At 41.8% G+C, this 25,575-nt stretch overlaps 1 protein-coding gene across 1 annotated transcript in view; it reads left to right on the top strand.

Annotated features, from left to right (window-relative positions):
• Positions 1-23,453, top strand: part of CPS1 (carbamoyl-phosphate synthase 1) — a 90,256-nt gene extending 66,803 nt beyond the window's left edge. Inside the window, exons 26-38 of the mRNA XM_058028142.1 lie at positions 565-759; positions 1,302-1,369; positions 3,406-3,481; positions 5,160-5,237; positions 6,546-6,653; positions 7,799-7,888; positions 9,192-9,362; positions 11,941-12,015; positions 14,805-14,903; positions 19,924-19,983; positions 20,849-20,961; positions 21,574-21,703; positions 22,973-23,453. Of these exons, the coding sequence (XP_057884125.1) occupies positions 565-759; positions 1,302-1,369; positions 3,406-3,481; positions 5,160-5,237; positions 6,546-6,653; positions 7,799-7,888; positions 9,192-9,362; positions 11,941-12,015; positions 14,805-14,903; positions 19,924-19,983; positions 20,849-20,961; positions 21,574-21,703; positions 22,973-23,071 (1,362 nt within the window). The 3' untranslated portion in view covers positions 23,072-23,453. The remainder of the gene's footprint in view (positions 1-564; positions 760-1,301; positions 1,370-3,405; positions 3,482-5,159; positions 5,238-6,545; positions 6,654-7,798; positions 7,889-9,191; positions 9,363-11,940; positions 12,016-14,804; positions 14,904-19,923; positions 19,984-20,848; positions 20,962-21,573; positions 21,704-22,972) is intronic.
• Positions 23,454-25,575: the final 2,122 nt, after the last annotated feature.

Below are 25,575 nucleotides of genomic sequence, written 5' to 3'. Positions count from 1 at the left end.
AAAATCACAGAATGGCTTGAATTGGAAGGGATTTTAAAGACCATCTTGTTCCACCCCCCTGCCATGAGCAGGGACACTTTGCACTATCCCAGGCTGCTCCAAGCCCTGTCCAGCCTGGCCTTGGACACTCCCAGGGATGGGGCAGCCACAGCTTCTCTGGGCAACCTCTGCCAGGGCCTCAGCACCCTCAGAGTAAAGAATTTCTTGCTAACATCTTACCTAAATCTCTCCTCTTTCAGTTTAAAACCCTTTATCCTTGTCCTGTCACTATCTGCCCAAAAGAGCAGTTGCTCTCCTGTTTTTTAGTAAATTCTCTTTAGGCTCTGGAAGACTGCAATAAGGTCTTCCTTGAGCTTCTCTTCTCCAGCCTGAACAACCCCATGTCTCTCAGCCTGTCTTCACAGGACAGGTGCTTCAGCTCTGATCATCTTTGTGGCCCTATTATCTGTCTTTATTCACAGCAACCTGAAAAGGGACATAATCTAAATATTGGATTTTTGTTGTGACAGCTCTTCCTATTAAGATAACTTGGACATGACAGTGCCCCTTTCTGCCTTCCAACAGGGATGCAGTGGCTGCATTATTTCTGTAGGTGGGCAGATTCCCAACAACCTGGCAGTGCCCCTGCACCAGAGTGGAGTGAAGATTCTTGGCACAGATCCTCTAAAGATTGACCAGGCAGAAGATCGCTCCATGTTCTCAGCTGTCCTGGATGAGCTGCACGTGGCCCAGGCTCCCTGGAAGGCAGTCAGCACACTGGTGAGTTGGGATGTGCACCTGGGAAATGCTGAAGCAGCTGGGGGGTGGGATGTGCAGCTGCTCATCTTGATGCATTTCAAGATTTTGAAGGCATTGGACAGTTTCTTTCTGCCCTTGCTGAAGAACTTTTTGATCCCTGTAAAGTGATGCTGCAGCAGCACTGGCACAAGGTAGAAACTGAAAGGGAAATGTCTTTAAAGCACCTCAACAACCTGTGGTAAATACCCAGCAGAAGTTAGTACCACTGACAGGCTGGTCTAGGTATCCTGCTGGGCTTGAGGAGCAGGATAGAGATGGCAAAGGAGTAGAGATGTGTTGGCATTGCTCTTTGTGGACAGGGGAGCTCTGAAGGTGCCAGCTCTGAAACAAAGTTTAATTCAGTGTAATTTATGTTACACTCAATTGAAGTGTTGCTGTAGCCTCCAACTTCTTTCCCCTCATCTTAATTGCTACTAAACTGTAAATGCAGTTAGAATTGGAATTTTAGAATTACTTTAAAATATGTTCTTGTTCACAGCATGTTTTTCCTCCCTTTCTTTTAGAGAGATGCAGTTGAATTTGCAAGGTCTGTGAGTTATCCATGCTTGCTGAGGCCCTCCTATGTTCTGAGGTAAAGTTCAGCTGTCAGAGCTCAGCAATGTGGGGTGTAAACTCCAAAAACCTCTCTGAGACAAGGGAGAGCAACCTCAGGGGATGTGTGGGAAACTCTGTGCTAGGTGTAAGTGGCATCAAGCTGCCCATGAGATACCTGCTCCACCTAATTAATAAAGGCAATGGAGCCCTGAAGTCCATCAGGCACAGATCAGAGGTAGAACATAATAATAAAAATCTCTGTTCAGCTGTATTACCTCTTGCATATCTCAAGGCCAAACCCACAAACTATCTGGGATATTCTTTTAGGTTCCTGAGATTGTTACCTTTACAATTAAGTCAGAAGATTGTTTGCCACCAGGAAAAGGAGAAGGGAACCTGCTGAGGCTGTTTATTGAGATGGGCATCTGTTTTCAGAAAATGATAGAGCATCTTTGGAGTTCAGCTTCTCATTTGCCAAGCTTCTCTGCTTACAGGCATGTTTTATGTCCCTCCACTGTGGCAGCTGCTTCTCATTAAACAGACATTGTACAGAGTCCCTCATTTCCAGCAGCCAGCCAGACTTTTTGAGGAGGTTACACCAGCACATGCACACAGCAAACTCACAAGTTCTGAATGATTGCTCTTCTCTCTGAGAAGTTTCTTCATAGCTAGGTGACTCAGCACAGAGAGCAGTTTGCTGGGCATAGTTTATAAGTGAAAATAAATTGGAGACAGGATCCTTTTCATATGGAAGACACACATATCAAAATGAAGAAGCTCAATATCAGTTTTCGGGGCTGGAGGACAAGCACAATTTTTATTTAAAAAGAAGAAAAGGAGAAGGGTTTCTTCAGCCCTGAAAGAAATATCCTTTAGAAGCAACTCCTGAATGTGACTTTTCTATCTGGTATCTCAGACTTGCTGTAGGGTTTCAATCAGTTAGAAAACAGCTCTCCTGTCAGGGGTAAAGTTGAGTATAGTTAAGTATAAGGTAAGAACTGCTCCTGGTGTAATTCTGCAGATATTAAGGAACACTTCTTTTAGCCTGTTGTTTCCATCTGTATTAAAACCATTATAGGCCCTTTCTGTGTGAAGTATTTGCTAATATGTGTTAGTGCTGGCTAGGGGGACTCCAGGGAGAATGATGAAACTGGAGGGTGTAAAAGTTGAGGAATGAGAGTGTGAAAAGCCCTAGTACAGTCCTCTGCCTGGCCTCTGTCTGCAGAACAGCAGCAGTCCACAGCTGGATTTCTTCATTATCCAAGCAGATATGACCTTTAATATTGGCCAGTTCCCTTGGAAAACTGAATGCCTTTCCCCAGCAGTTAGGTACTGTGTACACCAGCTCACATCCTCAATGGTACTATTGACACAAGTTCATGGATTTATTGAACTCTATTGATTTACATCAGCCCAAGAGGTAAATAGAATCACCTAGGTACCTGTGTCTATTTACCTTAGGATAAAGTGACTGATTTGTGCCATAGATCCTTCTTCCACTTTTCCCCACAGCCTCTGTGGACTTGCCCAACAAAGCAAAGGGAAAGCTGGGCATCAGAGGTAGAAATGGGAAATGTAACATCTTTTTTTTATAAGATTCTTGTCTTAAAAAAGGACTTGAATCACATACTCTGGACCCATGTTCTCCCCGGGACAAGGTGAGAGATGAGGAATCTGACTCCATGCTCTCAGAAGGCTGATTTATTATTTTATGTACTCATATTATAATAAAGAATGCTATATTAAAACAATACTAAAGAAAGAGAAAGGATCCTTACAGAAGGTTTAACAAGAATGAATACTAAAAATTTGTGACTGACTCCTCAGAGTCTGACACAGCTGATGGTGATTGGTCATGAAGTAAAAGCAATTCACATGAAACCAGTCAAACATGCACCTGTTGGTAAACAATGTCCAGACCACGTTCCAAAGCAGCAAACACAGGAGAAGCAAATCAGATAGTTATTATTTACATTTTTCTCTGAGGCTTCTCAAGTTCCCAGGAGAAGAAATCCTGGCAAAGGGATTTTTCAGAAAATATGGCAGTGACACTCTTCTTTCCTGTTCTCACAGTGGGTCTGCAATGAATGTAGTATTCACTGAAGAGGAAATGAAGAAGTTCTTAGCAGAAGCCACCAGAGTCTCTCAGGTACCTCTTTGTGCTGCCAGTTCCTTTTGTGTTCCCCTTATTTGTTTCATCTCCACTTTTGTTTCTTTCTCTTTGTTTCCTTATTGTGTCTTCCTCACTCTTTCCCTTCCTTGCCTGGGGAGAAGACAGTTTGACTCCTCAGTTTGTTAATATAATAATACCAAATATCCTTACTGACCCCACCAGGATGCCTGCATGGAGCAGGAAGAGCTGTTTTACCTGCATGTACATTTCTGGCCAGTTAATTTTGTAAATGGATGTAGTCCTGTGAGCTGGGACCCTTCCAGGCTTGCCAGTGGTAGGTTATGCCAACCAGCGTAGAAATGGGAGCATCTTTCACTCAATTTTCTCAATTGTTTTGCCTGGCTTCTTTGAACAACTAAATACTTAATCTTGGCATCTCTTCTGCCTTACCTAGTTCTGCTTGATCCAGCAGAACTCCTCCAGGTAAAGGCCCTGATTAATTCTTGTTCCTTTGTGGAACATAGGCTCAGTTTTTCTGTCCAAAGCCTTACCTAGTTCTGCTTCCCCCTGAAGAACTCCTCCAGGTGAAGGCCCTTGTTCTTCTTCTGTTTTTTTAATGGCTTTGCTGTTTCAGTGTTGTGTCATTATAGCATTTATGTTGTCAATAATGTTCAAAACTTCTAAAGCAGGTTGAGACAGATTGAAGTAAACAAGGTTGTGTGCACATATAAAATCTTCAGGTGAAAAACTGCAGCAAGACAGAAAGGAACAGGACATAAGCCACTAAATTTATGAAACAGTGTAGGCTTCAGCATTGTCCTTGCCTGTGAATTTACCCTTGCACTGATAAATGGAAGGAATTGTGTCTTGTAACTTCTGGAGTTGCTTGGTATTTTTTTCAAGAGGAGCCTTTAAAACATGCACAAACTGTCATTTATTTCATTTTATTCTCTAATAAATAATAGGCAGTTAATAGTGGCTGGGACAGGTAAAATGTTGAGACACAAAGCTGGCCAGGAAGAATGCAGATTAGAGTTTTTTTGGAGCAAGTATCTGGAAGGAGAAGGTATTAGAGGAGAGTGGAGATGTGTGCTAGTATCCCAGAGACAGGCATGAAGAAGAGGAAGGAAAATAACTACCAGGGAAGGTAGTGAGAGTCAGGGCCAGGTTGTTCCTGGCCAGCTATAATTAGTGACAACCTCTCCCTGGGAGACTTAGGAAACCAGGCCGAGAAATTAGAAAGGAATGGATCAGTTGCATAAAATATATGACTAAAAAATAGCAACCAACCACTCTAGAAAGTCATTGAGAATGGCAAGGACCAGTTCCTCTGTGAAGCACCATGTGCACTGAGGTGACTGGGAGGCTCAGACCAAGGAAGAATTGAAGACCTTGGAGCTAAGGCCTGTCTTTAGAGGTGGGATTATGGGTCATCCATGAGTTTCTTGCTATCTTCTTTGTGCCATAACCTCTGTGATTTTGCCCCAAATTTCCCTGTCCTGGTGTTGTTATGGAGAGCTCAACCTTTTTTGCATCAGTGGTTTTGGGGAAATTGTACCAAGTTTCCCCCACTATATCTTTACAAAGTTCACTTATCTGTGGAAATGAGAATATTAATAGATTTTTCTTCTGGTTTTTTGCTTCCTAGGGTCCTAGGTGGTCTACAAATACTCTGTTACAAAAACTTTCTAATTTTTTCTTGTCTTGATGGCAGGATTACCCTGTGGTTCTCACTAAATTTATTGAAGATGCCCGTGAGGTAGAAATGGATGCTGTAGCCAAGGCAGGAAGAGTAAGTACTTTGCTTGTCTTTAATATTAAACTTGTTTTTTCAGGATCTGAGATCTGCAGAAATGTGTAATTTGAATGATTTACTACAGAGCCATGGATTCATGCTGAGGAGAGTAAAAAAACAAGAAGAATTCATCTTAGGCTCAAAACTGTTGTGCTTGAAAAGCTCCACCTCTCTGATTGTATGCATCTAACCAGTTATTTTTTTAAGCATTGCTTATCCATGTAAATGAATCCTTTTGAATATAATTTTTACCAGATTTGCAAATCACTACCTTCAGAAATTACTTTCTTCAGAACTTTATCATGGGTTATGCAATTACTAGAGTTATTCCATTTTTTTTTTCAATTTTGTCTTGCCTTTCATTGCTCAGCAAAGGCAAAACCCCCACAAAGTTCAGAATTAAGAGAAATAATATTTTTTCAATTTTAATTTTTAACCAGCAGACACAATCACTTTTTTGCTATTGAGGTTTTATGCCTTGATGCAGTTAATTCAATTTAAATCCTTAGGCCTGGATTTCCTCTGTTTGCTTAAAACACCACAAAAGAGGGGGGATAAAATGATATACCAGTGATGTTAGTTCATGCTTGTTCTTTGTGTTCTGGCAAGCAGAACTTTAAAAAGCTGGTTTAAAGCCTCCTTAGCTTTTACCTTCTGAGCCCACATGTGTTAGAGGAAGGAAGCCCCAGAATTTCCAGGCTGTTGTAGTTTTTAACATATTCATTATTTGCTTAATCATAATAGCAAAGACACTGATGTGGTCTCCTTGTTCATATGCCCAGTGTCTGCTTCGGGCATATTCTCCCCAAAATTTTAGGAAATTGACTTTTTCTTCCTCCTCCATCTGTATCCTTTGTCCAGCTACAGTTCGGCTCAGGAGGCTGGGCTGTGCTGGAGAGGAAGGAGCAGTTTCTGAGAGGGTGAAGTGACTAATTATTGTATTTGTAGGGTGCCCCAATGAAGGCAGGAATGATGAATCTGACTCCATATTCTCCGAAGGCTAATTTATTATTTTATGATACTATATTATATTAAAGAATACTGTACTAAACAATACAGAAAGGATGCTTACAGAATGCTAAAAGGATATTAATGAAAACTCGTGACTCTGGAAAGAGTCCTGACACTGATTGGCCAAAGAACACATTCCACATGAGCACAGCACAGGAGAAGCAAATGAGATGAGAATTGTTTTCCTTTTCTCTGAGGCTTCTCAGCTTCCCACGAGAAAAATCCTGGGTGGAGGGATTTTTCAGGTACTGTGAATGTGACAACCAGTGAGTGCTCTCTCCTTGCTGTGTGCAGGTCATTGCCCACGCTGTTTCAGAGCACGTGGAGGACGCAGGGGTTCACTCAGGAGATGCCACCCTCGTGTTCCCCACACAGAGCATCAGCCAGGAAGCCTTGGAGAAGGTGTGTGTTGCTCTACCACTGAAAAGAGAAAAGGAAATGAGGATTTCCTTTCCCTGCACCACCAGTGGAGAAATAAAATCAGCAATGATTTTTTCAAGGCGGGGTTAGTATGTTCAAGTATAGGATGTCAGAGTGTCCCTGTGATTGGTTTGATTATCTGAACTGTATCTCAGTAATTTAAACAGTGCACACTTATAGACCCGTGGGATTTTTTGTTTCCTTGGTTTAGAACCAGCTTCTGTAGCAGTAGATTATTGCCTAATTCATACATAAGCCATGGTTCTCTTTCCACTTCCTTTTCTCCCACAATACTTAAATGATTATATCAGATGTATGACTTTCTAGCTGCCTGCTTTTTCAAAAATAGTATCAGGATGAATGAACCTCACCTCATCTTGATTATTTTTTTCCAAGAATAAACCTTGTGATACAGAGTTAGTTGTTAAGATGCATTTTTTAAATGAAATGTGCCGTGTTACTTTATGTCATCCTGTTAGGGGTTTGCTTGGAAGCCAGCAAAAGCTGTAATGCAATGATCTGTGCTCCAGCTCTGTTTCCAAGAATGTCCAAAGTATTGTTTCTGAAAATAGCCATCTCCTGGAGCAAAGCTATTCAAACCCTTGTATTGACACACCTGGGAAATAAGGCTTTCCTCCCAGTTTGTTCCAGAGTGTTCCTACCCAGCCTCCTCCCACTGATCTGTGATGGCACAGGCATGTTGGTGAAAGACTTCAGGACACTCACAAAGCTGATTAGTTATTTTCAAATAACAAACCATTATTCATTGTGTCACCAAGAAAGGTATAAAGACTCCAGTGTAGGAATTACTACAGGGCAAGGCTTTGATTCTTTGTTTTTCTCCTTCTCCCCTCTGCTTTCTCACACACAAAAAACGTGATTTTTACTTTTGCCCTCAAATGGCACTTCAGGCTCTAGGTTACTGGAGAAATTAAACATGTTTGCTTTTGAAATAGTGCTATTGCCGAAATGTGGGTATAGAGAAAAAAAACAAGGCAGAGAGAGATGGTGTTTAAAGAAATCCACAAGTGTAGTGATTTATTGCCATGATGATCTCTATTTTGTGGAACTTAATGTGTGTATATAGAATAAGTAATTAACACCTTCTAAATTTGGTTTTTTAACAGGTGAAAGCTGCTACAAAAAAGATTGCAAAGGCTTTTGCCATCTCTGGTCCATTCAATATCCAGTTTTTGGTGCAAGGCAGCAAAGTGCTGGTAAGAGCTGCTGTGAGTGTGTCAGGGCCTGTGCTGTGCTGAGCCCTGTGGGCTCTAAATCTGTGCTGGGGCCATGGTGGCAGTGACACCAAACCTGCCTTGGCAGAGGGTGTGAGCTGGTGCCCCCCTTTGTCACACAGCTCTCCCTGCCTGTGTGGCAGAGAGCATCCTCCCCTGCCTTCACACTGAGGCTGAAGAGAGTCTGCTTGCTTTGTCTGTCAGCTTTGTTTCACTCTGGGCTGCTGTCCTTCCCAAAACTGTCAGTTTGGAATAGGATGGGCAGCACTGCACCTCATCCCATGTACTGGGTAGCATGGCTTTTAGATCTCCAATATCTTCTCTCAGATTTAACTATTTTGATATTGAATTAAGCCTTCAAAGGGATTGAAAAGAAAGCAAGACAATATGAGTGTTTAAACAATTACTATAAGCTATTAGGAAGGTTATCTGAATATTCCTGGTAGCTATTAGCAGCAGAAGTCCAGCAGTGTCTGACCCTTTCTGGGTAACAGTTGGCTTTCTGTTGCTGATGGAAGGAGGTCAGAGGAATGTGAACAGAGCATGACTGAGGATACCGTGGATAGGAAGAAAAACTGACAGGAAACAGAAGAGATGCATTATTGGTGAAAAATTCCTGTTTGGGCTATGAGTTGAGTAAAATGTACTTTCTGTTCTTCACCTTTTCCCTGTTTCACACATGGATATTCAGAAACTCCCCAGAGGGAGAGAACAGAGTTTGTCCTTCCTTGCTTTCCCACATTGGTGCCTATCTTTGTACAGCCCCTGCTTTTCACTTGTACCATCACTGTTCTTACCCCCTTTCACTCCATTTTATTCTCACTTCCAGCAATTCCTCTTCTGCTCTTGAATTCCTAGAGAAGAACTTCTGCAGAACTTCTTTGGTACTTCCTTGCCTGGCAGAATGGCTGCCACATGTGGGTGGGGGAAGTCAGCAAGGACAGTCCTGGCATTCAGGAAGTGCCATCACCATGGGAAAAGAGCAGGTTGGACCTCTGGAGGTTGTTCCTAATGCCTGTGCATATGTTCCTGTGAAGTCTGGCTCCCCTCAGCTCTGATATTCAGACAAATAGAGATGGATCTCAGCTGCTTGTATCTCAGGCTGGCCATTCCCCACCCCTCTTCCCTGTTTTAAAAATAATCCCAATCTCTGTGTTTCCTATTTGACAGCCTGAAGAATATGTCTGCCAAGAGGACTCAGGGCTGCTTTCAAAAAATACAAATCAATGTATTTTTCCCTGCACAGTGCTTAACCCTGCTATTTCTCTTTTTTTAATCCCACCAGGTGATAGAGTGCAACCTGAGGGCCTCACGCTCCTTCCCCTTTGTGTCCAAGACTCTGGGGGTGGACTTCATTGATGTGGCCACTAAAGTGATGATTGGGAAACAGGTCAATGAGTCATCCCTCCCCACAATGGAACATCCCATTTTTCCATCCAGATATGTGGGGATTAAGGTATGGTTTCCAAAAGAACCACAGGAACCCCACCACAGAGCCAGCACGGAACACATTAATATACAATTAGTACTTTAATGCTCAGAGAGAACAATTTACTCATTGGCCAAAGGTCAAATTGACCTTTTGTAGTTTCTGTCAAGATCATCTGTTTGGAAACTTTAGAGATAAATCAGAGGAAAATTATCCAGTGAAACCAAGTCTTCCTTTATTTTTAGCATCTAACCTACTCTGAGTCCTCTGAGTTTATGAACTGCATAATAAATTTACACTTGCAGAGTTGAAGTTCAGGCTATTTCATAATACTATATAATACACATGTGGACATGCACAACTTTGTGTTGTGGGTGCCCCCCACATTTTATCTGCAGGACCTGGGACATGGGCTGTCAAATCCACATCATCCCCTTTATATACACCACTGGTTAAAATAGGGGTGGAAGTCTTGCATCCTTTGGTTTCAGTAAGGCCAAGGTTTTACCTTCCATAATTGCATAGGACCCAACAGAATAAAATGGATGGTAGATGTTTTTGAATGCTTAGTGGAAGAGAAAAAAAGTAATCATAAAAAAATCTAAAACAGTGGTGCAGAAAATCCAAAGGATAATGAGAATTGTTTTTACAGAAACTTTCAAGCTCTAATAGCTTCCATATAAAGTGAAAACTGAGGGAGCAGAAAACACCTAACATCTTTCTATTAATAAAATGTTCAGAACTATTAAAATGCAAGCCAAATTTATGTCCCAAGCCAGCCAGTATAGATATATATTTACATTTTATTTTGATGCCACAGATATGCGTTATCCAAAATTCAAACTTGAGACTTTTTTCTTTTTTTTTTTTTTCTTTTTTTTTTTTTTTTGGTGAGCCTAATTTATTTTTGTACATTTCTACTATTTAGACCTGGGGCTTCTGCACTGTTGTTAGCTGAACTGCCAAGAGTTTTGTATCTCCTGGGAATGCTGGCTACAGAGCAGAAAACCCAGCTTTATTCTTGAAAACTTCCCTACAAAGCTTTTTATACTTCTTGCATCCTGAGTGGATTTGTCAAATATAAAAACCTGCTAACACCTTTGGAAACGCTAAACTTTGAAAAACATCCCAGTTTAGCCTGTTTGTTGTTATTCATGCATCATATTTCCTATCCTCTTACAATTTATTGCTAGTAGTATTTGCATGGACACAGGATCTTTTTTATTCAGCAGTTCTTGAGAGAAAAATACAAAACTCTTTTCTTCTTTGTCAACATAGCTGCTCCTTTGTGGATTTGAGTACCACTGTTTAACCTTCAGTGACTCAAATACTGTCTTGCCATGTTTGCTTTCAGACTGGTGCAAGTATCAGGGCCTGACCAAGATGAAATCCTGGGCAGAGAATAAGTTTTAAATAGGGTTTAGTTGCAGTACCAGAGTCTGCTCCTGAGGATGCATTTTCATGTTCATGGCAGATAAAAAGTAGGGAGGTGGTGGAAGGCTTTGCTGCTTGTTACCTTTCAAGACAATGTACTATAATAATCCATGTATTAAATGTATTAAAATAATCCATCTTGACTGTCATATCTCTGCTTGAGTTGGCCACTGTAAACATTTTCTCTAAAGTGGAAACAAAACTGATCTGAAAGTCTCAAAGACACACAACATTTTTTGAGAAGCCTTTTGAATTCCTCCTGTCTCATTTTAACTGGTCACTGTTAGGTGTCATGAAGCAGCAGCTGTTTTATCTTCATTGTTACCCTTGGGGACCTCCAGGGACAGAATTATGGCTTCAAATTTTAAAATATATTTGTTTCTAAACAGAAACCTTTATGCAAATGCCATCAGTAGTTTAAGACATGGAGAAGCTCAACAGAAAATTATTTGGTAGTAAGAAATTTGTTCAGTGTTTGTTACATGTGGTCATTGGTTCTTTAACAGAAACTTTCTTTTCCTCCCTCCCCTCCATGTTTCTTATTTTAAGATCAAATGAGACAAGAGAACTCAGTGCTGTGATCTAAGTCCTCAGATTATGATAATAATAAAACAACAGTGATCAGAGGACTTAATATTAGCATACAAAGAGAAAAAAATTACAAATGGATATTTCTGGATGGAGGAGGGGGTAAATATGAAATAATTTGCAAATTTTTATCTTGTTTGCACCAAAAAAGGGTATTCTTATGGAATAGTTTTATTTCTGCAAATGAAACATTTGATGGAGAACAGCATTCTCTGGAAAACCAACTGGATTCAGATAATCTCTCTCCTTGTTACATGAATTAAGTGCTTCACAGCCTTTTTGTTTAAAAATGTGTCCTTAAAACCATACTGATAGTGGGCTACCACTGAAGGAAAGTCTACCACTGGAATGTGAGCAGGATGCCAGAGTTGGATGATTGATTTATTGGTGGAATAAATGGGCATTTGTTCCAGTCCATCATCAAGATGGTGAGGGAATTATTTTACCAAATAGTTCTTTGCTTTCAGCCTTGACCACTGCTTTTTTTTTTGGATAAATTCATGTCTCTTTCTGTCACTCCCAAGTGTAGCTGGAATTTTTATATTTTTTAAAATGATCCAATTTTTATTCTTTCTTTCCCCAGGCCCCAATGTTTTCCTGGTCCAGGCTGAGAGATGCTGACCCTATTCTCCGGTGTGAAATGGCCTCTACTGGGGAGGTATCTTTTAGATTTGCTTTTTTTCTTTTTTTAAACCAAGTTGACTTTAAACATCATGAATCTTTGAAAGTGATCTTATTACTGCCTGAATCATGATGGCAACTGTTGCTTCTTCAGAAAATTGAAGACATCTTTCTTAGCTGCAAAACCCACAATGTCCTGGAAAAACCAGGGTTTTTTCAGCCACTGGATGTCCCTGTTTACCTGCATGTCAGCTCCCTGAGTAGGACCTGGTTGGTGTGATAGCCTGAAATGAGTTTATCTGAGAATTTTTGGGTTCTGGGTTGTTGTTTTATGACTCATGAGCTTCTGAAAAACAAGTGGTGGCAGCTCCCAAGCCCCATGGACAGCAGTGATGTGGAGAATCCCAGGCATGAGTGGTTGGTCTTGGAATGTGCCATTTGCTTAGAGGCAGCAAAAATGTATGGTGTTTTCTTGTTGCCTGATAACCAAGTGAAAGAAAGGGACAATAAAATGTGGTGGCTGCAGGGGCTGTGGGCAGGATGAGCCTGGGCAGCTTTGCCCACTCTCTCTTTGTGTAGCCAGGCTGTGGGGTGCTGCTGGAACATCTCCTGGTGTGGTTATGGCATGCTGTGAGGGCTCAGGGCTGGGCCAGGCTCAGCATCCTCACCCTCACAGGCACAGGTTTCCATCCATATCACTTAATTCATGAAGAAACCTTTTGTTCTGTGTGAGTTATTGCTGAGCTGTCAATGGTGTCCATAGATACACCCAAGTAATCTTTAGATTTTATGCGTTCTGTTATTTCTAGAATGAGTTGCAGTAGCAAAAACTTATTCTGGGCCAGAATATCCTCTTGGAAAGTGATTAAACACTCAGGCAATTTGATCAGACTTGCTGTACCATTATTGGGCAGGTGGCAGATCCTGGGCTGCACCTTTGAGTGTGAGCTTGGGTATGTCCAAAGGAAACATTTACCATTTTAGTATGGAAAAGTACCCAGATACAAAGTAAGAACAGCCTCAGGCCTCCTACACCTCTCCAGAATGACTTTATTTTACTCTTCATAATATGCTGGAAATCAGTATTGCAGAAGATTTCCTTTCTGTATAGTTAATGGGCAGAAAAAAGTCAAGTGACTTCTGTGACTTCCTGATTTTCAGAACAAAATAGGATATAGAGACAACCTCCTCACCAAAAAAAAATGAATAAAAATGTAACTAGGGACAAGAATTATTTTTCTGGGCTTTATACAGAGTTAGAGATTACCATGGTCATAAAGGAGGGATTATTAACTTTTATGAGTTGGAAAGATCCATATTCACAAATGCCATAAAGTGTGACAGTTATGAAAGTCTTTCTTATAGTGAAGTAAGTATAATAACTTGCTTTGGGTAAAAAGCTCAGTTATTCCTCACAGACATTTTTCACACACATGGCTTGATCTGGGCTTGGATTTGTCACATCTGTCTGGCAGAGATTTATTTTGCTGGAAGCCATGGTTCCCACAATAGGGGAAGACAGTGCTGGGGTCCCTTTGAGTATTGTGGCTGTGGACAATGCCACAATGATAAACCTCTCCTGACAGACTGGGAGCCTACAAGGGAGGGTCTGTCTATCACCCTGAAAAGTCCAGGAATATAGAACACATAGAAACATATGGAAAACATAGAATATTTCATGTTGTCATGACTTTTTTTATCCCTTCCCTTGTGGGATTTTTATTTGTTTAGTTCTCTCTTTTTTTTTTTTTTTTTTTTTTTTTTCTTCAGTAGATGTGGCAAATCATAATTTATTTTTTATGAAATACTGTTTTCTGCTCACCATGGTGAGATCAGGAATGTGAGGGCTCACTCTGAGATGGGAAGGACCATAAGAGGAAAATGGGAGAGCAATTCTCAATCAGCTCCTTTATCCCATATGTATTTGTTGGTAGATTTGTTATTTCACAGACAAAAATCAGTGACAGTTTCTACTTCTGATTGTTTTTCCACAAGTGTGGAGCTGACCAGAAAAAGTGAAGGTTGGTTGGTTTTTATCTTTTTAAACTTTCACAAAAGCTCACTCATTCCTCTTTTTTGTCACCAGAATTCCAAATTTTGGTTAGGAATGCAGTTTTTCACAAGATTCTTATTGTATGACAGTCTGTCAGCAACTGAGCTCCACATCCAATTCTGAGTGCTGGAGAGCTGCTAAATTATTCTTTGTGGTTTCTTCCTCAACTGTTTCTTTAAAATTATACTTTATTTAAAATAAATTATTATGAATTTTCCTGATTCCTTTGTTCTTAAGTAAATGCTAAAATTTTACTCGAATTTTGTTCATCTATGGACTTTTAATGGAAAAGCATCTTTATATCCTGTGGTTTTCCTTCACAAGCAATGGCAGGAGTGCATGAGAGCACAAGCCCAGCCTTACCCTGCTTTGCAGGCACACAGAGGAGCATGCCTGTGTGCACAGCTCTCACTGGTGTCTAAGCCTTCCATTATGTTAAATAATTTGCAGTGCAATCCCAAACACTGGAGCAGAGGCTGTGTACAGCATCCTAATAACTTAGCAGAATCAATTGTTACTCCTCAGTGTGCTGTTTGAAACTAAAGCCTTGCTTGTTCCTCCATTATTGCTTCATTCAAATGATGAGATTTGTCTGCAAAGATTTTCTGATTTATTCTGTTCCCCATGCCTGCAGGCTCCATGCAAAGCAGTCTGTCTTCTTCCCACAGAAACAACAGATCCTCTTTGAAAATGTCATTCCTGTTTCTTTTCAAAGCAGTGTTTTTGGGTTGTTTCTGGTTTTCCCCTCATGCATTCTTTGTGCCTTTCTGCAGGTTGCATGCTTTGGGGAGGATGTGTACTCTGCCTTCCAGAAGGCTCTGCTTGCCACAGGGTTTACATTTCCTAAGAAAGGAATTTTGATTGGAATCCAGGTGAGTCCTAAAAAATCAAAGCTTAGAAAGGACCAACACAGAGGAACTCAGTAGCTTTTGCCTTGTTTCCATTCATGTGGCTTTATGGCTTAGATGTGTTTTCTCTGCATTTCATCCTGAAGTGCAGTGGGACAGCGAGGAGCAAACAGGAGAGATCTTTACTGCATTCAGCAAGGCTGGTCTGGAGGGTTTTCCCTCTAACTATCAGGGTCACCTGGCAGCTACAGAAGTTTTTTCTGTCACACAGAGCAACTTTCAGTGATGACAGCAAGAGATGAAACCCTAAAATCCAAGCTCTAGTGTAGCAAGGCACCTGCAGAGTCTGCATCCAAGAGGCAATCCCTCTGAGGATGTATTAAAACCAGAAGTTTGTGAGCCAGGAAAGAAGAGCCAATGCTACATTTTAGTAGTGATGTTTCTGGTTTCCACGCTTTGTCAGAATCCCTCCTCATAGGGATTGCCTCTCTGATGCAGACCCTGACTCCATGCTGGACTAGAGCTTGAATTTTTGGGTTTCATCTCTTGGTGTCATCACTGAAGGTTGCTCAGTGACAGAAAGTTAAAATGAAGTCATTATGGGAATGCTCTCCAGTGCAATGGGTTCTGCAAAGAGCCTTTACATGAGGAAATTTCTGATGGATTTTCCTTAGGAACAGCCCTGCCCTTTTCACAGGCCTGGATCAGCAAGTAGGTTGTGTATTTCAGGATGAAAACACACAGAAAAGGAAAAAAAGTCTTGGTTCTTTATCAAGGAATAGTTACTGACTGCATAAAGTGCCGAAATCAGAGACACTTGTAAACTTTAGGATGTTCCTCAAAAATTCCTGCCCTTCCTATTCATCTATATTGTTCTTGGGCCCCAAAAAACCATGTGGCTGCTTCTTGCCATTTTCACATTGTGCTTGCAATAAGCTGATGCTCTACATGATTGCATAAGGCTGATAAAACAAAAACCATCGAATAGATGAATTTTCCTGTCAGACAACTGGGGTGTGAAAAATGTCTTTGGCTGTTTGTGCCAGCAGAGGATGTGAAGGAAGTGTGTGAAAAGTGGCCAGAAAGGAACATGACTTCTGCTAACAAGGATTACTGCTGAGTCCTTAAATGTCAACATATATACACACACCTGGGGATGGAAACAGTTGCTCCAAGTTACCTCTAATTAGCAGAAAAATTGCTTGCTACCTAGGTAAAGTTTAAAAGTTCAGTATGAAACTCTGGGCAGTTGGTACTGCATGTCTACTGTATATACTGCATATTTTAAAACAGCATTTAAAAAAGGAGAAAAGCAAAGCCAGGAGGAGAAAAAAGGAGAGAGACAAGTGTTTAAAGTTTAAGTGTGTTTTCCAGATAGCAGCTAAAGGGGAATGGGCAGAAAAGAAAGTCATTTTAGCTATAGAAAGCATTTATAAGTTCTGTGTCAGTAGCTGTTAAACTGAGCCAAATGTTCTTTGTACAAAGGTGTTAAGAAGAAAAATAAAAGGGAAAAAGAAAAGATAAAACAAAGCCCAAAGCTCAACTCCACAAACCTTTTAAAAGTAATAAGTTTCTGTCTTTTTAATGAGTGGTTTACAGTTTATTTTCTTGCAAAAGAAACTTTAAAACAGCAGATCAATCGCTTAAAGATCTCTCTGTATCTCAGCATATTTCTTCTATAATTAAACTTCAAATCAAGAGGTGTAAAGTTGATTCTGAGAACCAGGCATTGTCCTCTCCCCAGTCTGGAGATTGTCACCTATGTACTTTTCAATGGGCTGCTTTGAAACAAAGGGGAAATAAACCCTGTGGGAAGGGAAGGTTGAAATGCTGACCTTCACCTGACATGCAGACTGTAAGTGGTCTTTGAGTATTTGGCTGGAAAAAAGGGGAGCCCCCCTCTGCAGAAATAAGAGGCATCAGGCAGGCTGTGAACACCAGCACTCTTCTTGTTTCAATCACAAACAAGAACCCACCTGTAGCTCTCTTCATAGAGAGCAGGCAGGCACAACTTCCCAAGGATATTTCCTGGGAATTGCAGGGAGGAACCTTAGAGAAAGAGAAAATTCTTATCTCTATTCTCTGCTCCTGTTGTTTTTGCACATGTGGAATGTGTTAGGAAGATTGTTTACCTGAAGAGAGTTTTTAATTGGATTCTGGTGATGGTTGTTTATATTAATTGGCCAATTGGGTCAAAGCTGTGTTCTGGCTGTCTGGAGGCAGTCAAGGGTTTTTCTCTAGTATGTATCTTTTGTATAGTATCTCCTTAATATAGTATAGTATAATGTAAAATTGTATTGTTTTAATAAAACAATTGTTCAGCCTTCTGAATCATGGAGTCAGATGCCAATCATTCCCTGCATTGGGGGCTCCCTGAATTTGATACCCACCTGCCTCATACAGGCAAAATTGTTGAGGTGTCCTCACAGGGAAACACAGCCTCAGAAGGACAGATAGCACACAGCCTCTCTCAACCATCACTGAGTGCTTTCAAATGCCAGGATGGTTTCTGCACCCTGTTCTGGTGCACAGAGCACACACACAAGCTCCCCTGGTTGTCTCTGAGGAAGGTGCTGTGATTCACCTGCAGTAGATGGTGAGCTCAAAGCACACCTTAATTTTGAAGGCTTCATTGCTTCATGACTAGCACCTCACCCTGATTTTTAGAATGAATTTTTATCTATTGCAGAAGGAGAAGTAAGAAGCAAAACGGTCTTGAATTCTGCTTCTATCCAAAGCAGCTAGGCTCATATTTCAGTGATTTGGTATGCTGCACATTTATACCTTTGCTATTAATCATGTTGAGGTTAGAGGACACTGCTTCTTGAAGGTAAAAGTCAAATGGATAAAGTTAACAGGGGTAGAGAGGGAGATCTTGGTTTCCTTGCAAATGTTTCTGGGGTATTTTGCAAATCAAGATCAAATGGTGCTGCTGTGATCTGCAGCCCAAAGTGAGCCCAGGGTGCCCAGGCAAGGAACCCACCTTGCTGGGAGCTGCCAGGCTGGTGTGCAGTGCCAGGGGTCACCTGCTGTGCCATGCTGAGCTGGGGACAGCCCAGTTACCACCCAAGCTCAGGCAGGGGAGTGCTCCTTGCATCCAGGGCACAGCACGAGGCAGGTTGGGCAGCTGGTGGGGACTGTGAGCCTGCTGAGGTGTCCTTCAGCTGAGAGCTCTCAGTGACACTGCCCAGGACAGGGATCCCCAGGATCTGAGGGGTCTGATGCTCCGGCAGGAGAGATGGAGTATGACTTCCATGGTAGACAAATGAAATGTCAGCTGATAACCTATCTCTTCCCACAGTCTGGAGAAATCTGTGGTGCTGAAACCCTGACTCAGCCATTAAATAATTTATATTTTATGCAAAAAAGTTAAAAAGCTGGTTTTTTTTCTTTCCTGATTGGGCTATTCAGTGATATCTCTGGGATGGAGTGCATCTGTCTTACACACAAGATGCAGAAACCATTAATGGAGTATTTTATTTTTAAATCCTGGCACTCCAAGTCTGTTGTTTCAAGGTAACCTTCTGTCTTGGTTCCTTACACACCAGAATTTTTGCATCCTCCACTGTGGGTTTGGATACAGATCCAAGATTCTCACAGGAGATGGGTTGGCTTCATTTTGAGCTGGATCTCAGTGAGAACTGATGTCTCTGTATTGAATGAGCTAAGGATGTAGTTCTTTACAAACAGCAAGGCTTGCTGGAAAACATGAGGAGTTATAAGAAATGGAACTTTTCAGATAAAGGAAAAAAAAAGGCAATTCTCCTACAATAAATACCTTCCACTAAGTAAATCTGCTTGTACTTTTCACCTTTAGCAACTAATGCTTCCTTACACAGGTTATTTCAGCCAGCTTTTAAATCTGAGGCTGCTCCAATGCAAGCTGACAGCTGTAATTTCTTTTCATAGAGAGGCTGTTTTATGTGTCTCAAGTGTTCAGTACATGTTTGATAGAAGTTTATAATACTGTTGTGAAAGCCAACACCCCTGACCAGAAGGCAGAACCACTCTCTCTGACTGGGAAGCTGCCAGCCCTGTCACACTGTATATTTATATTTTCCTGCTAATGTACAGAATGAGATGGCTTTCAGAAGGAGTGCTCAGGAAAAAAAACAAAACCCTGTTTAGTCCTTTTCTCCTTAGGAAATTGTTGACCCTTCAGGATATTGCTCTCTCATCCATAAAGGTTAAGCTATCAGGAGCTCCAGCAGGAACAAGGGAGCTTGTAATGATCTTACTTGCAAATGTGTGTGAGACTGGAGCAGGCTAAGGTTAAAAGCAAGGTTTGGCTTGCCTTGGGAGTGAGGAGGGCATGTGTTGTATGTGATATTTGCATTGCTGTACCTTCAACATCCCAGAGATACTTAGGCTGATACTTTCACCTGTTACTCTAAAACAGCTTGTTCAAGTGGAGATGTCTGCAGGAGGTGGTTGTACCTTTCTAAGTGATGTTGAGTCTGGAAATGCATTATAAACAATCTTTCAGAGGTGCTGTAAGTCAGGCATTCGGGTCCCCATGGGAATGTGGCATCCCAATCTCCTGACTCCATTTCCATATTCCCACTTAGAAATGTACTCACACATGCCCAAGCTCTTATTTGTGTGAGTGTGCAAACAGAGCAGCCCAAAACCATCCATATATCTTATCTGCCAGAAAAGAAAGCAAATGTTTGAGCAATGATTGAAAATATATTTAATTAGGAGCTGAGGAGACGCTAGTTGGTGTATTTGAGAAGGAAATTGCACAGATATTTCATATACAGTAGCAAATCTTTAGTGGTTGCAGTCTGACTTAGTATGGGAACACTTTCTCTGGTGTAACACAATATATCTTAGTTCAGAGTCACTTGGGCTTCAGGATCCAGACAGTTCTCTTGGGAATTGTGCTGTACATGCACATGCAGACATTTCCGTCCATGCACACACTCAGCACAGAAAAGTGAGTTTGCCTCTTAGCACAGTGGGGAGGAGCTTCATGTTGCCCAAAAATGTACTGTTCCCAATCCTGCCTTTGGTGCTATATCTAAAAAATGTCCTTTTTCAGGAGTCCTTCCGCCCCAGGTTCCTCAGTGTAGCAGAGCTGCTGCATGAGCAAGGCTTCAAGGTAGGTGGCTCCACTTAGTTAAAGCTGGAGAGCTTTCAAAATCTCAAATGTCCCCAGCCTGCTACAGGAACATTGGAGTTCCTTTGAGGATAGAGAAGAAAGGGTGTTTTCAGTTTACAACAGGGATTTTTAGCTGAGGGATCCATAAAGTCAGCAGGTACCACCCAATTAAAAGCTTTCATGTTTAATTGAGCATATGGGTCTGTTGTGAGGGCAGGAACAACCCTGGCTCTGCAGCCAAGATGACATTGTACACTCCCCCAGCTTCTCCAAGAAATAAAAATGCCAATGGGATGCCATGTATTGCAGGAGACAAGGAAGGAAAACCCTTTTTTATGGAGTATATCTGTGTAGTGCTGCATTTTCAGTGACACTCAGGCTGCAGATAGATGAACTTTGTGGTGTTTACATCACTCTTGTAACTCCTCTGTATTTTGCACCCATATGTCTATGGAAAAGCAGCACAGCCACAGAAGATTGGTGAGAATTCTGCTTTTCAAAACTTAGCACTAGGCATTAAAAAAGAAAATAAACATGGCAAAAAAAAAAATACAAGTGATTGAACTTAAGCCCTTTTGAAAGTCACAGGGATTTAGGCTTTCCTAAGCCACTTCACTGCTTCTGGTAGTGCTACTAGCATTCACTGACTATCATCCATCAGGAAATCACAGATAACAGAAAGTTGGGAAGATTGTTCTGTTCTCTGTGTGTCTCTCTATATGGAGAGACACCCCTTTTATGAAAAATGCCCTCCAAAACCAGCTCTGACAACAAGGCTGTGTGTTGGATCAGGCCCAGATGAGTTCAATGAAAAGTTTTGGTATTGTGAAGTACATAGTAAATATATCTTTTTTTCCTGGGACAGCTTTATGCCACAGAAGCAACCTCAGCCTGGCTCAATGCTAATGGCATCCCAGCAAATCCCGTGGCATGGCCATCACAGGAGAGCCAGAGCCCTGGCCTCCCTTCAGTCAGGAGGTAAGAGACCCACCCACCTTGTCCAATGTGTGTTTACAGTCCAGGACAGCAAATGCAAGGGGTAAATTGATGGTCCTGTTGAGATCAATGGTAGCAGTTTAATGGGGCTTTGAATTCAATCCAAAAGTTTTGGTTTATCTGATTCTGTCTGGAGATGCCACAGTAGGGAGGTTTCAGCTTAATGAGGATCTCATTGCACAGTCCTGTTTAGTATGGCTTACATGTATTGCCCCATGCTATATTTTCATACAAGGATACATGAAATTTGAATATTTAGCCTTTTAATGGCAGTCAGTCATGCCTTTACCTGAGTGAGAATCATGCCTTTAACTGAAGCATGACTGACTGTCATTAAAAGGCTAAATAAACATCTCAGTTTTGCTGAGCTGTATCAAGGCTGAATACTGCTTTGCATTGCTGACTAGAACTGAAATAAATCCAAAATCCTGAATAAAGCTTAGTGCCTTAACTCCCCCAACCCTCATTTCTTGAGCAAAGACTAAGCTCAAATGACATTTTTCAGGGTTGTTTAGCTGCTTGCCTGTGCTATTAATTTGGGGTTTTTATTAGGAAGGACAGACTGTCACACTGTCTTGTGCCTTGTCTCTTCAGGCTGCTGAGGGATAGGAAGGTAGATCTGGTGATTAACCTGCCCAACAGCAGCACCAGGTTTCTCCATGATAATTATGTGATCAGGAGGATGGCTATTGACACTGGGACTGCTCTGCTCACCAACTTCAAGGTATTTCCCATATTGTTCTTTCTCCTCTTAGACATAAGAGCCTTCAGAGCTTCCAAGCCCTTGTGAGCATAAATTCCTGTCTGTTTGGACCCTCATTATCTTTGACAAATAATGTATCTGAAAATCATGGTACAGTTCAAATATATCTTCTTTTTGCTACGATATAAAATGACAGCAATGACAACCCAACCAAATCAAACCCAACAAAAAAATACAAATTCTGAAGTCCTGAGTCCCGCACTGTGCAGCTGAAATTGTTGCTGCATCATTTTCACTTCAAAACAAGCACCTCACACAGGGTTGCATGTAACATCTTTAAATTAGGCATGGGAAGTGCTTTTCAGTGGAATATTATCCTGGTATATTATATTATCCTGGCTCCTTAAACCTTACAGCAGGATGTAACTGTGCTTTCTTGAGTGATCCTTGGGGCAGTCCAGTTCAGAAGTGCCATCCAGGTGGAATTGCTGCCTGTCCTGTAGCAGTCCCAGTTACCAGTCCCTGTGGGTTTTATGTAGCTCCTGACAAAGCCCTTCACACACTGACAGGGAATAAAAATTAGGGAATGGAAGGTGGGACTCCTGCTGCCAGCAGCACCTTGCCTTCCTTTGCAAGGGGCTTTGACTGTCACAAAAGAGCCTCATTTGGTTCTCATTAAGCACAGCAGCCAAACTCTCACTGATTTTGGTGGCCACTGACATGGAGCCCAGTGCCTTGAGCTGGTGTCCAGCTGTTCAAAAGCTTCTGCTGTGGTTGGAGTGAGAGGGGGCAGGGAGAATGACAAGCTGAAGGTTCACAGGATGATGGCCAGGCATGGTTAGCAGAAATGGGGAATTGAAGATGCATCATTGCCTACTAGCAAAACACCTTCTGACAACTACAACAAGGGTCCCCAGCCAAAATTTATTACCACACCTGCTTGATGCCTTTCACTGAACTGTTTGGATTGTAAAGTCTTAATCTCTGAGTTTGAGAGAGGAAAATAAGCCTGGTTGTCTTTACATTTGGGCTGCAAACAACAGCTCTCACAGGACAGAGCTGTCTTGCAAAGGAAGCCTGGGCACATCTGCATCTCTGCAGCTGGACACACAGGTTCCAGAGGGCTGGAGCATATCCTGTGCCCAGCCACCTTGAAATTGGTATTGATTTGGATGAACTCGAGGACTGGAGCTGCACCAGGAGGTTTCAGGGTGGCAGAGCAGGAGTGTGGAGCCTGCTCTGTCATGCAGCCTTTGCAATGCTCAGTCCTCCTCTGCTTTGTATTGACAGGTGACAAAGCTTTTTGCTGAAGCTCTCAAATACTCTGGAAAATTGGACTCCAGGAGTCTCTTCCACTACAGACAGACTGACAATGGGAACACTGCATAGAACTCTCTCCAGCCTGCAATCTTACTGCTTCTGGTGCCTCAAAAGAGAGTAGATTTCAGATCATCCACCTAACCATCTTTCCATGTATTTTGCTTTTGTTTGGTCTTTTTCAGCCTGCAGATTTGATGGGAGAAAAAGGCTGCATGTGTGTGTCCTAGAATTGCTCCCAAGTTCTGCTCAGTCCTTCAGGCTATTATCATTGCTGTTTTTTACATTCTCATTCAATATTGTGAATTCAGGTGGCTCTCCCTGTATCATAAAAACTGTTTCTCAGCCTTCTTTCTGCCTTCAAAAGGGGAGAACTCCCCAAAGACTTCCCACATGTTGCTGTCCAACATTTTGTGCCGTGACTGCGGGCATTAAAATCAAATCCTTTGAAAATGAAGTGAAAGTGTTGCAGTGCTTTACCCCCTCCCAGTTCAATGACCCTTTCATTTCCATTCCACCTTTTCAGCTCTGGCAGCCCCTTCAGCTGCTGTCTGTGGAGCAGATCCCTGCTGTAGCATGTGAGGTGTGTTTTCCTTGGCTGTCTGCAGGGCAGAAGACCTCAGCAGCTCTGTGTCCTGCAGCACATGCAGGGCCTTCTCTGAACCTGGAGCAGCTGAGGAGCATGGACATGTCATGCTTGGCCTGCAGTGTGCACACAGCACACCAAGGAGCTGGGAGTATCCAAAGCTGGACAACTTCTCTGGTACTTGCTAGAGAAAGCTGAAGTGGAATGTTTTCTTCCAGTGGATGAGAGGATCAAACCTGGGCTGCTTCTTGTGTGTGCTCCCAAGAAGCTTTGAGTGTAGAGGAGAATCAAGGTGAAGAAATTTTCTGGTTTTTTTTTTTTTTTTTTTTTTTTTTTTTTTTTTTTTTAATTAATGCTGAAACATATCAGGAAAGATATAAAATCTGATGAGAGCTGTTCCTAATATGAGCAAAGATATGAGCAGAGTCTGTGATTGCCTTCTGTTACCAAGGGGCTCTCTCAACTCTAGGTGCCAACTGCCAAGACCAATTTTTGAGCCAGACTTTATTTCTGGTTGCCATCCCAAGTGTTCTTTTCATGATATTTCTTCAGTACTATATTTTGTGATGAACACAACCCTGCCTGCTGTGCACAGGGAGAGCTTTGCACTTTTAGAGTAGAGATGTTATTAGAAAAACTCACAACAACAACAACATAAATGCCCAAACCAACCAAAACTCCAGAAGAGCCCAAAGGCATCAATTGTTCACCCATTCAGTTGTGAAATGAGTGACTAATGGTGGTTAATGAAGCAGCCCTTCAAAGGCAACCTGTGCATGTTTTTTCAGTGGCAAAAATCCCATTAGCAGCTGGTGTCATCTCACATCCACCCACCCTGCTTTCACCTCTAGTAGTGAAAAAAGCAATATCTTAAAACATCTGTATTCTCTTGTTCTTCTGCTTTTGTTTTGTCACTCGCCTTATGAGTTGAAAATGAAATAAATGCCCGGATTGTGACAGCTACTCATTCTTAAATTCTGCATGGCCAGATTCTGCTCTTTTATTGAGTCTTCTTTTTAAAGCATTGATGAACACTGGTATGTTAAGAAACCATCATTTTTACATGTGACAGTGAGCTCATCATTTAGTGCAGAGCTGCTGAAGTGCCTCAGAGGTGAGGAGGTGCTGGGAAAAGAGCAGGAGGACAAGGGCTCCAGCTGTGTGTGTTCCAGCGCAGGGAGAAGCCCTGATCCCCTCAAACAGACTTGTGAAATGCAGGTGAGGAGACAGAGCAGTGGGTTAACAAATATTGGAGAGATGGGAACTCTTATAAAGGGGCTGCCAGTTCTGGAAGAATAGGAAAACTTTGCTGTTAATTCAGCTTTGTGAGCCAGTGTTGCTGTGCCAGTTAGCTGTCAGTGTGGCTGTACCCATTATCTATACTTGTGCACACATTCCTGTTGCTGCAGCAGCTGCAGGTACTTCATCCTCAGCTCCTTTGGTGTCCATACAATTGGAGTGGAATCCTGTAGAAAAACACACCAGGGCTGAATACACTCTGAGTACTGTGTAATTATGCAGTAATGTTGATTTGCTGCTGGTGCTAAGCTCTGGGCCCTTTCCCCCCTCTGTACACACGCCATCGCCTTTCCTGCCTTTGCTCCATCTCCTTTTGGTGTCTCCTCTACTCCCTCCCCGTTGTTCTGACTGATGAAAGATGAAACTCCAACTTCTGTCATGGTCAGAAGGAGTCAAGAAATCATCCTCCAGCTTACTTCAGGCCCACAGTGATGCTTGGCTGAACTTTTTTCTTGATGTGCCTTTCTTTTTTTGTGCGGACACTATAGGAAAAGATTTTTGAGTATCTACAGCTGTTGGGATCAATGCAGAGCTAAAAAAAAGTTACAATTAGTATCCTTTGTACCAAGCTCATCTCTGCTCTCGGCAGATTCTCTCTTACAAATGTCTTTTTCTTATTAATCTTGGGGAGGTTGACAATGACAGATGAAAGAGGAGGCAGTTCAGAGTTAAGAAATATCCTAATCTACGA

The sequence above is a fragment of the Melospiza georgiana genome, chromosome 7 (assembly GCF_028018845.1).
Source record: "Melospiza georgiana isolate bMelGeo1 chromosome 7, bMelGeo1.pri, whole genome shotgun sequence".
NCBI lineage: Eukaryota > Metazoa > Chordata > Aves > Passeriformes > Passerellidae > Melospiza > Melospiza georgiana.
Note: the sequence above shows the minus strand (reverse complement) of the source record. Positions and strands in the feature narration are given on the sequence as shown.